The sequence below is a fragment of the Octopus sinensis genome, linkage group LG24, assembly GCF_006345805.1.
Source record: "Octopus sinensis linkage group LG24, ASM634580v1, whole genome shotgun sequence".
Classification (NCBI taxonomy): Eukaryota; Metazoa; Mollusca; class Cephalopoda; order Octopoda; family Octopodidae; genus Octopus; species Octopus sinensis.
In genome coordinates, this window is record NC_043020.1 from 29,267,950 (window position 1) to 29,283,356 (window position 15,407).

At 38.3% G+C, this 15,407-nt stretch overlaps 1 protein-coding gene across 1 annotated transcript in view; it reads left to right on the forward strand.

Moving 5' to 3' along the window:
• LOC115223830 (probable chitinase 10) overlaps positions 1 to 15,407 on the forward strand; it is a 54,938-nt gene that overhangs the window by 33,507 nt on the left and 6,024 nt on the right. Inside the window, exons 13-18 of the mRNA XM_036513103.1 lie at positions 3,811 to 3,866; positions 7,419 to 7,605; positions 8,701 to 8,953; positions 10,732 to 10,856; positions 12,181 to 12,304; positions 13,072 to 13,257. Of these exons, the coding sequence (XP_036368996.1) occupies positions 3,811 to 3,866; positions 7,419 to 7,605; positions 8,701 to 8,953; positions 10,732 to 10,856; positions 12,181 to 12,304; positions 13,072 to 13,257 (931 nt within the window). The remainder of the gene's footprint in view (positions 1 to 3,810; positions 3,867 to 7,418; positions 7,606 to 8,700; positions 8,954 to 10,731; positions 10,857 to 12,180; positions 12,305 to 13,071; positions 13,258 to 15,407) is intronic.

The following is a 15,407-nucleotide window of genomic DNA, read 5'->3' on the forward strand; positions in this document are numbered from 1 at the left end:
ACATTTATTTTCTGGTTCTAAGGTGGCGAGCTGGCAGAAGCGTTAGCACGCCGGGGCGAAATGCCTAGCGGCAGTTCGTCTGTCTTAATATTCTGAGTTCAAATTCCGCCGAGGTCGACTTTGCCTTTTATCCTTTCGGGTCGATAAATTAAGTACCAGTTGCTGACTGAGGTCGATCTAATCGACTAGGCCCCTCCTCAAAGATTTCGGACCTTGTGCCTAGAGTAGAAAAGAATATATATTTCTTTACTACCCACAAGGGGCTAAACACAGAGAGGACAAACAAGGTCAGACAAACGGATTAAGTCGATTACATCGATCCCAGTGTGCAACTGGTACTTAATTTATCGACCCCGAAAGGATGAAAGGCAAAGTCGACCTCGGCGGAATTTGAACTCAGAACGTAACGGCAGACGAAATACGGCCACGGATTTCGCCAGGCGTGCTAACGATTCTGCCAGCTCGCCGCCTTGAAAAGAATATATGTTTATGTCTACACACACACACACACACACACAACACACACACATATAAATCCTTAAAATCCTTAAAAATGTTTTAGCCCGAAGGCCGCGGCCATGCTGATGGCAGATTTGGTAGCCTTCAACTAACACTTTCTCCTCCGAGACTCTGCGGCGCAAGTTGACCAGAATTGAGAGTATGATAGAAGAAGGTTTGCTCTTCCTTCCGTAGAAGATAAAATTCAAATAGGACCATGTTAACACCAAAAATTATTTACATCAAAAAGGTGCTTTTTTTCTATGAAAATCGCTATTTTTTTACGATTTTTTGACTGCTGTGTCGCCATTTTCGGTGTATTTCAACCAGAAAATTGTTCACTTAAAGAGAATAACAAGCTACATAATGCAAAATTTTTACTTTTCAAAAATTCCAATTCTAAAGGGCCGAAACAAACCGAGCAACGCCGGGCGATACTGCTAGTATATATATATATATATATGTATTTATAGATATATATATATATATATATATATATATGTATATATATATATATATAATACATATAAATATATGTATATATATATATATATATATATATATGTATGTATGTATGTATGTATGTATGTATGTATGTATGTATGTATGTATGTATGCATGTATGTATATATATATATATATATATATATATATATATATATATATATATATATATATAGACGGAGTAAACACATAAATGTGAAACAAGGTGGAAAAAAAGTACTCAAATACCAGTGGTAGAGTAATATGCTTTATTTTAAGCAGCAGAAAATTCAACAAAATCTGTTACTCTGAGTTTCTCGTTGCCGTTCATCAGACAGTTAAACTGTCTGATGAACGGCACGAGAAACTCAGAGTAACAGATTTTGTTGAATTTTCTGCTGTGCTTAAAATAAAGTATATATATATATATATTATATATATATATATATATATGTATGTATATATATATATATATATATATAATATATATATATATATATATGTAATATATATATATATATATATATATATATATAATATAAATATATATATATATATATATATATATATATATATATATATATATATATATATATATATATATATATATATATATATATATATATATATATGTATGTATGTATGTATGTATGTATGTATGCATTTCTTCTGCCATTATCTTCATTCGACGCAATCAAACGTGACATTTACATTAATTAAAAAAAAAAAGGTATCTTCGTGTTAAACTCTGGACGCTTATCATTTTTTTATTGCTTCTGTCGAGCTGGATGTGACCACACTGGGCCATTGCGAACGCCGCAGGCTTCGTCACAAATGCAAAGAGCTGATTGGTCAGTTTGCCGAACACACTCCTTTCCGTTCTGGATTACCACTTGTGAAAACTGAAGTGGACGTTGAAAGAGAGGGTGTTACTGTTCGACGATAGACCGAGCTGTATTAGTTGCTGCTGTTGTTGTTGTTGTTGATATTGTTGTTATTGTTGATGTTGTTGTTGTTAACTATCTCTCTCTTTTACTCTTTTACTTGTTTCAGTCATTTGACTGTGGCCATGCTGGAGCACCGCCTTTAGTCGAGCAAATCGATCCCGGGACTTATTCTTTGTAAGCCCAGTACTTATTCTATCGGTCTCTTTTGCCGAACCGCTAAGTGACGGGGACGTAAACACACCAGCATCGGTTGTCAAGCAATGCTAGGGAAACAAACACAGACACACAAATACACACACACACACACATATATATATATATATACATATATACGACAGGCTTCTTTCAGTTTCCGTCTACCAAATCCACTCATAAGGCTTTGGTCAGCCCGAGGCTATAGCAGAAGACACTTGCCCAAGATGCCACGCAGTGGGACTGATCCCGCAACCATGTGGTTGGTTAGCAAGCTACTTACCACACAGCCACTCCTGCGCCTATCGTCTGTTTTTCTTATATCTTTTTTAACATATAAGAAGGAGCCGTTCGAATTCAGAGTTCTAATAATCATCAAACTTATCCTTGTATCATATTAACATAGGAGTTGTGACCCCATAATTTTAGTAATTACAAAACGAATTTCATTATTCCAGTGTTTTTAGTATCAGAAATAAACACAAACGGGTTGGGGTTTAAAAACAGTGATGAGGTGAAAATATTATGGGCTGGATGAGATTATTACTTAACCGAGCAAGCAAAAGAGGGGTGACTCTTGACGTCTTTTGTGTCATGAGCCGTCGTCGGTGGAAACGTAACATTCGCCATTACTTGCGAGCCCTTAACTAACGAGGTTACCTTATAGAAACTTTCGTAAACGAATGTTTTTATAAAGGAACCCAGTTACAAATAATAATAATAATAATAATAAATGAATAAATAAATGAATAAATAAAAATAACAGCGCCAGGAAACGAGATTAATTGATAATTTATAGCGAAGGTTATGTTTCTGCTGACGACTGCAAAGAACAGAGAAACAGTCAAAGTCATCTTTTTCGCTTGTTTTTTTCTTCCTAATCGCCGGGTTAAACATTTCTACATTTATTTCTAATGTTAAAAAAGTGAAAATAGTAAAAAAAGTATTGTACATATCTAATTTATTTGTTCTGAAATTGGTTGGTGCTTTGGTAGATTTATTCTTCCCCAGAGTATCTTCGAAGTAAATGCCTTCGCTCTGAGAGGTTACAACGCTGGGCTTCTAGCTGGCAGGATCGTTAGCACGCCGGGTGAAATGCTTAGCGGTATTTCGTCTGCCGTTACGTTCTGAGTTCAAATTCCGCCGAGGTCGACTTTGCCTTTCATCCTTTCGGGGTCGATAAATTAAGTACCAGTTATGCACTGGGGTCGATGTAATCGACTTAATCCGTTTGTCTGTCCTTGTTTGTCCTCTCTGTGTTTAGCCCCTTGTGGGTAGTAAAGAAATAGGTATTAAAGACATGTGATTAGAATGTGGCAGGGAAACATCGCAAGACGGATTCTTCAAGCCGAACCAATCGGCAGAAGACTTACGATTTAGACCAAGAACGCGATGGTTGAATAATACCCATTGTCTCACTTGGTCACACTTGAGGAACCCATCCAGCAAGTATAATGACAGCGACTTCTGAGAGGACCCTATGGAGAAAGTACCCAGGGTACTCTACTCAGACGATCTCCCCATTAATAGTTGGTGGAGAAGATCGATGGCTGGATGGCTTCGTTTATAAGCGTTTATCAATAACATAAGTTAATTCTGATAACATTTTGATCCCAATTTTCGACACCCGACTTCACGAAAATACACAGATTCATGGGTATTAATGTATTTTTAATTTCGTTTTTTACAGAACAATGATTTCTCTTAGGTTGCTGGTGATTCTAGCTCTGTGCAGTGTCGGCTGCCGTAAGTTGTATTTATATATTTCTTTTATTCTTTTGTTATAATTTACCGAAATAAACAAGAAATGGTTCCAAACAAAGAACTCTTTGCTTCAAAAGTAATGAGTCATCTTTTACATACGTCGTAATGCGATTTTTTACGTATCAACAAATTCGTTCGTGCATGCATCAGCAAGTAGACATACATACATACATACATACATACATACATACATACATACATACATACATACATACATACAAACATACATACATACATACTACATACATACATACATACATACAAACATACATACTAAATCATACATACATACAAACATAATGCATACATACATACATACAAAAATACATACATACTACATACATACATACATACATACATACATATATACATAACAACATACATACATACAATACATACATAAATACATACATACAAACATACATACATACATACATACATACATAACATGCATGCATACATACATACACACATACATATGTACATACATACACATATACATACATACATACATACATACATACATACAGACATACAGACATACAGACAGACAGACAGACAAACAAAAATACCCTGTTGTTGATGTTGAAATTTCGTCTGTCTTTACGTTCTGAGTTCAAATTCCGCCGAAGTCGACTTTGCCTTTCATACTTTCGGGGCCGATAAATTAAGTACCAGATGCGTACAGGGATCGATCTAATCGACTGGTGCCCTCCCCAAAATTCGGGGCCTTGTACCTAGGGTAGAAAAGAATGTATATCGCAAAACATAAACAACACAGCCAAGAAAATGAATCTAGGATCAGCTAAACTCGTTACTCTACCAGCACTGCACTTAAAAACAAGGCTACAGGCTGCCGCATACCCAACCAGTAGAGTGCCCAAGGAGCCCTGCGAAAACACTAACACCAACCTTGGCTTCATTAGACTGAACCAAGACTTCGGGCAGTAACTGGTGCGAATTTGAGGTCAACCGCGCAAGTCTCCAAACGGATCAGCTTTTAGCTTCAAAACAATCCCCTCATCTCCCCCCGGAATCCTAACTAGCAAACGACTAACTCTACTCAGTTCGCTTCTAGACTAGCCAAACGGAAATGCCCTGAAGAAGCTGCACCTAAAATCGTACCAGATTGCATCTGCAACTGCCCACAATCTGTGCAGTGGAAACACGTGATGGTCATAAAGACCATGAAAATATGTCGGATAAAATTCGAGGACAAACAAATCTCCATTTTCTATATCGTTATAATTACTGCTTGTGTGTGTGTGTGTTTGTGTGTGTGTGTGTGTGTATGTGTGTGTGTGAGTGTTTGTGTGTGTGTGTGTGTGAGTGTTTGTGCGTGTGTGTGTGTGTGAGTGTTTGTGTGTGTGTATGTGTGTGTGTTGTGTGAGTGTTTGGTGTGTGTGTGTGTGTGGAGTGTGTGTGTGTGTGGTGTTGTTGTGTGTTGTTGTGTGTGTGTGAGTGTTTGTTGTGTGTGTGTGGTTTGTGTGTGGGGGGTATGTGTGGTGGTGAGTGTTTGTGCGTGTGGTGTGTGTGTGTGAGTGTGTGTGTGGTGTGAGTGTGTGTGTGTGTGAGTGTTGTGCGTGTGTGTGGTGTGAGTGTATGTGTGTCAGTGTGTGTGCTTGTGCGTGCATGCATGTATACGTATACACATGCACACGCACACATATATTACAAAGTCCCGGACACTCCCTGTCTCAAATGTCAAGTAAGAAATCACAACAACTTCCGACCAGATCATTTTCTCCAGTGATGTCAATAAATATTCCAGCAACTAAGGCGTTTCCGGATTCATTATCAGACGACTTTCCTTCTGGTGGCCACCACGCCAAATCAAACCAGTGACGGCTGCAACCATTAAAGCCACACAGCGTTTGTTTTCCTTTATTGATGAAAGTCTGTTGTTTACTTTCCCCTTTTGGGGTCTTCTCCAACATCCCTCCGCTCTGTCCACGACGAAACACTCCCTTCTTCATTCCTGCCAGATAAATAGGAAATTGCAGAGCTAACCCCAAATCCTCAATATCGCAACCCCACCACAAATACTAAACACTTCTTTATTCGTACTACACATGAATGTCCGAAACCCTCGTATTTTGAACCCTTTTCCCTGCCGTGTTCTTTCATTATTGCATTCTAAAGAATCGTCAATTCAACTATGTTTTTCAACAAGTTTGGGATTTCTTGTCAGCTGTGCAAGACTGGCTCAAGTAAACAACACATTGTTTAGGAGATCTTTTGCGGGACCTTCCTTGGGTTACTGAAGTGAACAGGGGACCCCTAAAAGACAAGTTTGCCCTATCGCTGAAGAGCCTATCGGAACTTATCAATGAAATACAACCGTATAACCCCAGCCACCTTGTGTGCATACTCAGAGCTTCAGCTTCCATTGTGTCCCCACCTTAGAACATGTAAGTGCAGATTTAGAACATGTATCGGGGGCTTAAATGAATTGGATTTTAATGGAGCAAAATTGCCCAGTGTTATCATCGTTTGTTTGCTCAGAGCTCCCTTTAACTGGAGGCAAGATTAGGTCAAAATGGCTGAAAGTAGGTCTGGATGCAATATCTGACCAAGGCCCCTAATGTGTCTCACAAACCTTATTTGTCCATCAAGCTAATTTATTATATATATATATATATAGGGAAAGTTTATGAAAAAAACAAAAGTCGAAGACAGGTGGTGTACAAAATAAACAGATGTATTAGTATAACGCTCAGGAATAGAAAAAGTCTTTTACGTTTCGTGCCTACGCTCTTCTACAGAAAGGGACACAGAAAAAACAAGGAGAGAAAAAAATGCGTGTAGTGGCTAACGATCTGTCATGGCGTCATATATATATATATATATACTAGTTCATCAAACACATCTATTTACGGACCTTTCAAACGTATTTAATGACCCATCAAACATCTATGCACTGCAACATCAAACATATGTCTTTGACTTCGTCAATGAAACACATCTCTATGTTCTGATCCTTCAAGCATATACCCATATACCGATCCATCAAACACATCTATCTATTGATCCATTAAACACATATCTATGAACTGGATATCAAACATCTATCTACGTAGTGTTCCCTCAAACACATCCATTTGTTACTCCATCAAACACATCGTAATCTACCTACGGTGAGCCGCCGCATAGCGGTACCAGTCACCGCACGGTGGCTGGAAAAGCATAAGAGAGGTAATCTCTTTATTCATCTCGTAGTGGCGTCTGCTCAGTGTCTGCGACAAATGAGGTGATAACTACCCCGAAATGCTAGCAACTCACAGTCTAGGTAGATGGCACTGCGAGCCGATCAAGGTGTATACGCATCGTTTATCAACGAGCGAGATACACATTCTCTGTAACATGATGCAGTGAGTAGCTTGTTCCCCAGTTCGAACGTGCATCAAGCATATTTGGACTGGTAATAATAGCATTGCTCTATGCATGTCCTAGTCTTACACATATCCATAAACACATCGATCAAACACATGTCTACGTACTTGTCCACTAATTCTTTTTGTAATTTCGTTGCAGAGGCTTACCGTCGTGTTTGCTACCATACTAACTGGTCCCAGTACAGACCGGCTGGCGGCAAATATTTCCCTGAGAGTATCGACCCAACACTCTGCACCCACATCTGTTATGCTTTTGCCAAACTGAACGGAAACCACCTCCACGCTTTCGAATGGAACGATGAATCTGAGCCATGGATGAAGGGAATGTATGTATATACACATGTATATATATATATATATATATATATATATATATATATATATATATATATATATATATATATATATATCAAAGACATTTTGTTCTTTTGTTTATCTTAGTACTAGCACTATGCCCCGGCAACGTTTCGGGCATTTTGATTGGGTTTGGGATAGAAAATTCACAAAAAGGGCACTTCTATTGATTTTTAATGGCTTTGTGGGGTGACTGGGGAAATGTAAAGATGTGCACGACCACCCTTGGACGGTTTTGAATGACCATAGAAAGCGCGAGCCCTCTAACTGAAAAATTGTGGATTTGTATAAAGGACACACGCACACACACACACAGACATTTTGCCGTTTATATATGAGAGATGAACCATTAGCACAAAGCCAACTTATCTATATATCATGTGTGTGTGTGTGTGTGTGTGGTGTGTGTGTGTGTGTGTGTGTGTGTGTTACAAGAACGTTATATATAATCAATGCATTTTGCGCTGACATTATTTTAGCGTACGAGGGTGGGGGCTGAAAAGTTTCTGGCTTTTAGGGTTATCGCGAAAAGCCTGGTTGCAGGCCCAACCTTCCAAGTTCTTTTACAGGGCTTAGAAAACCCGAAGGACCACTGCCAATAAGTGCGTGAATCTGAGAGGGGAACAGGTTGAATAAAATCATAATTAACTGATTCTCCTGTAATTTCTTTGACCCAAAGCCAGGAACTTCTCAGCACTCCTCGCATATGTTTAAAACAATTTCACAATTGCGAAATACAAATTAATTGTTATGCTTATCATAAGAGATTCAAGCATGAAACTCAATTAATTTATATCTATTTAGCCTCAGCAGATGCTAAGTGTATCTAAGCGTCAAGTTGCTAGTCATTACTCGCTAGTCGTCACGCTCAAAGAAGCAGAGACCTAGAGTTACCAATTCCACCATCGTTGCGGGACACGTTTGTGTTTCAGTGGGTTTTTAGCATTGCATGTTTAGGCGAGATGCTTTCTCAAGTCAAACACCGCAGTTTGGCGGCTTTCTACAATATATCATCGTTGAGTAAGATATACAAAATTACATGCATTTCTATTTCTTTCTTAATCAAGGTACGAAAGGACGATGGCCATGAGAAGACTGAACCCGTCTGTAAAGATCTTGATCTCCGTCGGTGGCTGGAACATGGCATCTGCTCCCTTTACTGCGATGGTTGCTTCTGCTGCCAACCGAAAATCTTTTATCGATCATGCCATAACTTGGATGAGAAAGAGAGGCTTTGACGGTTTAGATCTTGACTGGGAGTATCCAGCCAACCGTGGCAGTCCTCCTGAAGACAAAAACAGATTTTCAGCACTCGTAAGGGTATGTATATTCGATGCATTTCTTAAAATCGGAGAAATCAAGCAATATGTAGGATATTGCAGGAGGGTTTGGCTGCTATTTCTTGCAGGAGATCGAGAGACTGAGAAGATATTTAGATTTCCACTGTTGGTTTGTGACGGAAAGACTGGGACGGAAGAACGAAGATGTGTGCGTGTGTGTACGCATGTGTGTGTGTGTGTGTGTGTGTGTGTGTGAACCTTTATGTATATATATATACACACACACACAGTAGAATTATTCACCAGTGAGTGCAACTTTCACACTGCGCCATTGTTTTAGGTCCTCATCTAGTTCCGAGAAGACAAAGACATTGTCTCACCCCTTTCATCCAGGTGTAAGCGTTAGAGAGAGAGAGAGGGAGAGAGTATGTGTGTGTGTGTGTGTGTGTGTGAGCTTCGCCAGCACCGGATGGCACTCATTCACGACTGAATGTTCAGGGATCGATTTGTTTAACTAAAACTCTTGAAAGTGGTGCCCCAGTGGAGGCGTATATTCCGGGTGTGCTATGTGTGTGCTGCATACCCATCGAAAATGTCAAATTCATTATAAATATTAACATTCCTCATTAATTTAATCTCAAATCATAATGGAAAACATTTGTTTTCCTTGAAATTTAGTGGCGGGTGTCCTGAAATAACACTGCACACATCACAACGCATTGTATCGTAATATGGTACCGGGTGAATCGTAGGTTAATGGGAGAATGGCAAAAATAAATGGCGAAAGGTCTGCGACTGTTTTGATAGCACGGTCGCATTTTCGTTTTCATGGCGAAAAGTTATACGTTTAAATTAATTTAAAATTCCTAAACTAAAGGCGCAGGAGTGGTTGTGTGGTAAGTAGCTTGCTAACCAACCACATGGTTCCGGGTTCAGTCCCACCGCGTGGCATCTTGGGCAAGTGTCCTCTGCTATAGCCTCGGGCCGACCAATGCCTTGTGAGTGGATTTGGTAGACGGAAACTAAAAGAAGCCTGTTCTATATATATATATATATATATATATATATATATATGTATGTATGTGTTTGTGTGTCTGTGTTTGCCCCTCTAGCATTGCTTGACAACCGATGCTGGTGTGTTTATGTCCCCGTCACTTAGCGGTTCGGCAAAAGAGACCGATAGAATAAGTACTGGGTTTACAAAAGAATAAGTCCCGGGGTCTATTTGCTCGACTAAAGGTGGTGCTCCAGCATGGCCGCAGTCAAATGACTGAAACAAGTAAAAGAGTAAAACATTTTTTTTTTTTAACAATAAATATTTTCTTACAGTATTATCATATAACTTCGATCTTAATTTGTATTCAAAACTAGTAACGCACTTTCAGAGGTCTGAAACAAAACAGAAGCCAGTTCGAATCCTAGCGCTGTTAGCGCACCAAGCACTGCAAGTTCTGGCAGTATCAGCTGTTTTGTTCCAAGTCATTGAAAACAATTCGATCTGAAAGGTTGTACATCGATGTTTTGCTCAGTAAATTTTGTGATTTTCTTAGTTGTATTTAAAATTTAATTAGTGTTGACCTTAAATGCTTTTACAGTCGCAGAAATACGCGCTTTTAATTTAATTTTCAATAATTATATATTGATTAGTAAGAAAACTGTACGATGAGGTTATAGAAATTTTACACCATTTTACGAACATTTTGTGACTACACACCCAATGACAACAGACACCATACGCCACTGTGCTCCAGCATGGACGCAGTTTAATGACTGAAACGAGTAACAGAATTTAAACGTGAAATGTTTTTTTATCTTCAGGAAACGAAGATGGCGTTCGAAGCTGAAGCGAAATCAAGTGGCAAAGATAGACTTTTGTTGGCCTGTGCTGTCTCCGCTGGACAAGACAAAATAGACACTGGCTATGACATTCCAGAGATTTCCAAGTAAGACATCTTCATCATCATCATCATCATCATCATCATCATCGTCATCATCATCATCATTATTATTATTATTATTATTATTATTATTATTATTATTATTATTATTATTATTATTATTATTATTGTTATTATTATTATTATTATTATTTTATTATTATTATATTATTATTATTATTGAGTGGGAGAGCAGTGCATGCCATCAAAGTGACACTAGGGTAAAATATACGAAGCCCAATATACCCATCATGACTACCCGTCTGATAAAGGTACACCAGGCACATGCATCACAACCATATGTGCGCGACATGGTGATCCCATATCAAGATAAACAGCGCATGACTTTGCAGGTGGGGCCCAGTTAGAATCTTATTCTTCAGGTCGAGTAACCCATTCCGCCCACAAGGTCCCTGAATAAGGTTTGTTTAAGGATGTTGAACGAAACACCCATGTTTCCAGAGGTGAATTATCCACACCCCCAAAGAATCCCTCTCAACACATGGCTATGATGCTCCCCCACTACTTCTGCTCGTGATCAGAGATGCACATATCGTCAGCCACTAAGGGACATGCTCAACTGGTTAAGGTCAAACAACTGACCAGCAAATCTGTGGTATTGAGCAGAATATTTGCTGTAGCCCATCTTTTATACCAAGACAAAACAATGTACATGATAACACTTCCAATTAATTAAGATCAGAAGCCATGAGAACCCCTGCCTGGTACTGCATCAAGGCATTTATTATTATTATTATTATTATTATTATTATTATTATTATTATTATTATTATTATTATTATTATTATCATTATTATTATTATTTTAGCTCAGGTTCTGTTGGAATTTCTGGAGTCTTACATGTGTAGCAGGCTTGTTTGTTATCTGCAGCCTGCGGTACCATGTTCTTCTGACCATTCTATTCTCCTTTCCTTAATATTCCTTTTGACGCCTTCTGATACTCTCCTCAAAGAACCAACAATAATTGGCACTACCTTCCCTTTCTTCCTTTTCCAAAGTCGGGCCCTGTCGTATTTAACCGGGTTGTATACGCCCTTTTTGTGCGTCAAAACTTTTGTTTGCCTTTCCTCAGTTTTTGTAGTTGAGTTATCTGTATCCAGAATTCGCATGGTACCCTTGAAATGTAAACACTGGGCAATATATTTAACTCTACCTAATTAAGAAGTCTTAATTAACGAGGTTTGATAGTAGAAATAGCAGTGAGTGAAAAAAGATTCATGATTCTAAGTTTAAGAATTCGCATTGCATCCTTGGAATGTGAACTCTAATTATCTAACGGAATTGATTGATCTGTCATCGTTTGATTCAGGTACTTCGATTTCATCACAATTATGACATATGACCTTCACGGAGCCTGGGAAAAGTTTACCGGACACAACAGTCCACTTCACGTGAGGAGCGATGAAACAGGACTGCAAAGACACCTAAATGTGGTACGTTTAAAATTTGATAATTGTAAATGGTTTATTGGTAATTTATCAGAAGTTAATTAAATGTAAAGGTGTACATGTAACAAGTGAATGTTAAGATATACGGATGATTGGATCGTGAGACACGCAGGTGAGTGAATGATGGTTTACAATTGAGCGGATAATGCGCGGCATGCAAGATGGGTCATTCAGGTGACTGAATGATGAGAGGCATACAGGTGCGTGGACGTTAAGATTCACAGGTGAGTCAGCAATTAGACACAGGAGTATTTGTTGCAGCTCTACACGTTCCGAGTTCAAATCTCGCCGAGGCCAACTTTGTCATTCGTCCCTTCGGGACCGATAAAATAAAGTGCAAGTCCAATGCTGGATTCGATGATATCGATTAATCCCCATCCCCCCCCCCAAAAAAAAGCTGCTGGCCTTGTGCCTAAAATTAAATTGTCTTGAAAGGCAGCAAGCCGGCAGAATCGTTAGCGCACCAGACAAAATACTTAGCGACATTTCTTCCGGCAAGCAGGGAAGTGTTGTTAGCCGGGCCTTCTCGAGAGATCCACGCAGAGCCACGGGGTCGATAAAATAAGTACCAACCGAGCACTGGGGTTGGTGAAGAATCGACTTACCCCTCCCCTCCCCCGAAATTGCATTATTATTATTATTATTATTATTATTATTATTATTATTATTATTATTATTGTTGTTGTTATTATTGTTAATATTATTATTGTTATTATTATTATTATTATTATTATTATTATTGAAACCAACAGGAATGGGCAGCGAACTACTGGGTGAAAAAAGGCGCCCCCAAAAGTATATTAAATGTGGGCTTGGCCCTTTATGGACGTGGCTTCACACTTAGCAACCCAGCACAAAGCAAACCTGGTGACCCCGTCAAAGGAGCTGCCAATAAAGGACCTTTTACCAGAGAAGGCGGATTCCTGTCTTACTATGAGGTAAGTAGTTTCAGGAAATCTAAAACGGCCATCTATGTTACACATATATATCATTAAATATATATACATATATATATATATATATATATATATATATATATATATATATATATATATATATATATTGATAAAACGGTAAGATAACAAAAGAAAGAAAGAGACCTCAATATTATGTAAATAGAGGAAATTATCTATACAATATGTTACTTTACTCGGTAGTCAAGATAAAACTCTGAGTTTCAGATGCCGAAGTGGAAATCCACAACACCATCTCTTCGGTTATCTGGCTATTTGAAAACGCTATGAAAAAATACCGTTAAATAAAGGGAAATTACTGTGTATAACTCTGCTTGCCTGCGTACTTATACATCGCTCGCATTTTTCGTCATAAAAATTATATAAAAATACATAAAAAATATATAAAAATATATAAATTCTTCTTGGGACATAACATAGAAAGCATGTTCTATCTGTTTTCTTTAGGGGACCAAAAACGTAACAGAAATTTAGTCACATGTGGGCATGATCCGAAAAGTTCTGTCCTTGTATTTAGACATGTAGTAGGGTCTAAGCTGCTTTTCCAGATAAGCCATCTCTCCATGTCGCATAGACCGCACCTTCCGCTGCCGTTGGTATAGGGCTTACATCTGGCCAAAATCTTCCATTGTATGTTATAATCGACACCTTTATCTCTAAAGACCAAATATGATTAGATAATTGTGTCGCTTTTCTTTTGTTCCAGTGCCTAAAGCTCAAAGTGTGGTTATTGAACCTGGCCTTGAAATTACCCTCTGTAAGGCCCACGTATTTCTTCGTCGAAACGGTGTCTTTAGTGGTTATAGAGTTTACGGTAGCTTCATATATGATGGTCTTGGACATGCAAGCTTCATTTAGCGGGCACAATTCTTTATTCCTGCATGAACAGCTGTTTTCTTGTTGTGTTTTTTGTATGTTATGTTTGATTATGTTTTTAAAATTGGTAGTTGAACTAAAACTAATTTTTAAATTGTGTCTATTGAAGAGTTTCCTATAAGTATGGTTAACTGGAAAATGTCTATCTATCAGTGCTAGGAAATATTTACCTATATTGAAGGCCACCTCCGGTGAATAAGGGGGCGTAAACCAGATGACCTTCCTATTTCTATTATTCCTTTTCTTTACTGTTGGGCTAGTGATAGGTGTATATTTTATTTTATCGCTAAAACCACTATTTTTTAAAGCCTTATTATAAACTGGGGCAACGCTATTGAAGATGTCCTTATCAGAGGAGAGGCTAGAAATCCTCTTACTAATATTTTTAACTAAATTTTTGAATACTATAGGGGGATGGCATGAACCTACATTAATATAACATCTAAGGAAACGTCTAAGAAATTGACAACCGTCAGGTTAGTATCTATAGTTATACTAAGTCCGAAGTATTTCATTAACTGGATAATATCCTTCCTAAAACGATCTTGTGCTGGTCCATTTGTATTAGCTGTTAAGGCGAGGGCATCATCTTTGTAGATGGCGAAATGTACGTTAGGGAATGTCTTACCTAAGGTATCTAGGAGAAAAAGTCCAATTAGATCACAGATGCCTGCCCCATCATATGAACCCATGCTCACATCGAAAGCGCCCTCTGTGTCGGTGTTTTTTACCCACTTTGCGTTCTCACTGAAAAGTAATGTCTTTCTAGCATGGAAGATTATGTCCTTATCATTGGTACTAATTTCTATGAAGTCGCTAGCGAAGATGAGGGCTTTATCTAGCAGTTCTTTAGAGATAGAGGCATAAAAATCAACAATATCGAATTGTGTAAACCTCGCTTTTTTCTTATTCTTAATAGCTTTAAACCAGTCTACGACTGTTGTGGATTTCCACTTCGGCATCTGAAACTCAGAGTTTTATCTTGACTACCGAGTAAAGTAACATATTATTGTATATATATATATATATATATATATTAACATCATCATCATCATCATCATTTAACGTCCACTTCCCATGCAGGCATGGGTTGGACGATTTGATTGAGAACTAGTAAGCTGCGGAGTTCCATCAGGTTCATATCTGATTTGGCAAGGTTTCTATGGCTGGATGCCCTTCCTAACGCCAACCACCTTGAGAGTGTAGTGGGTGTTTTTTACATGCCGCCGGCAACGGCC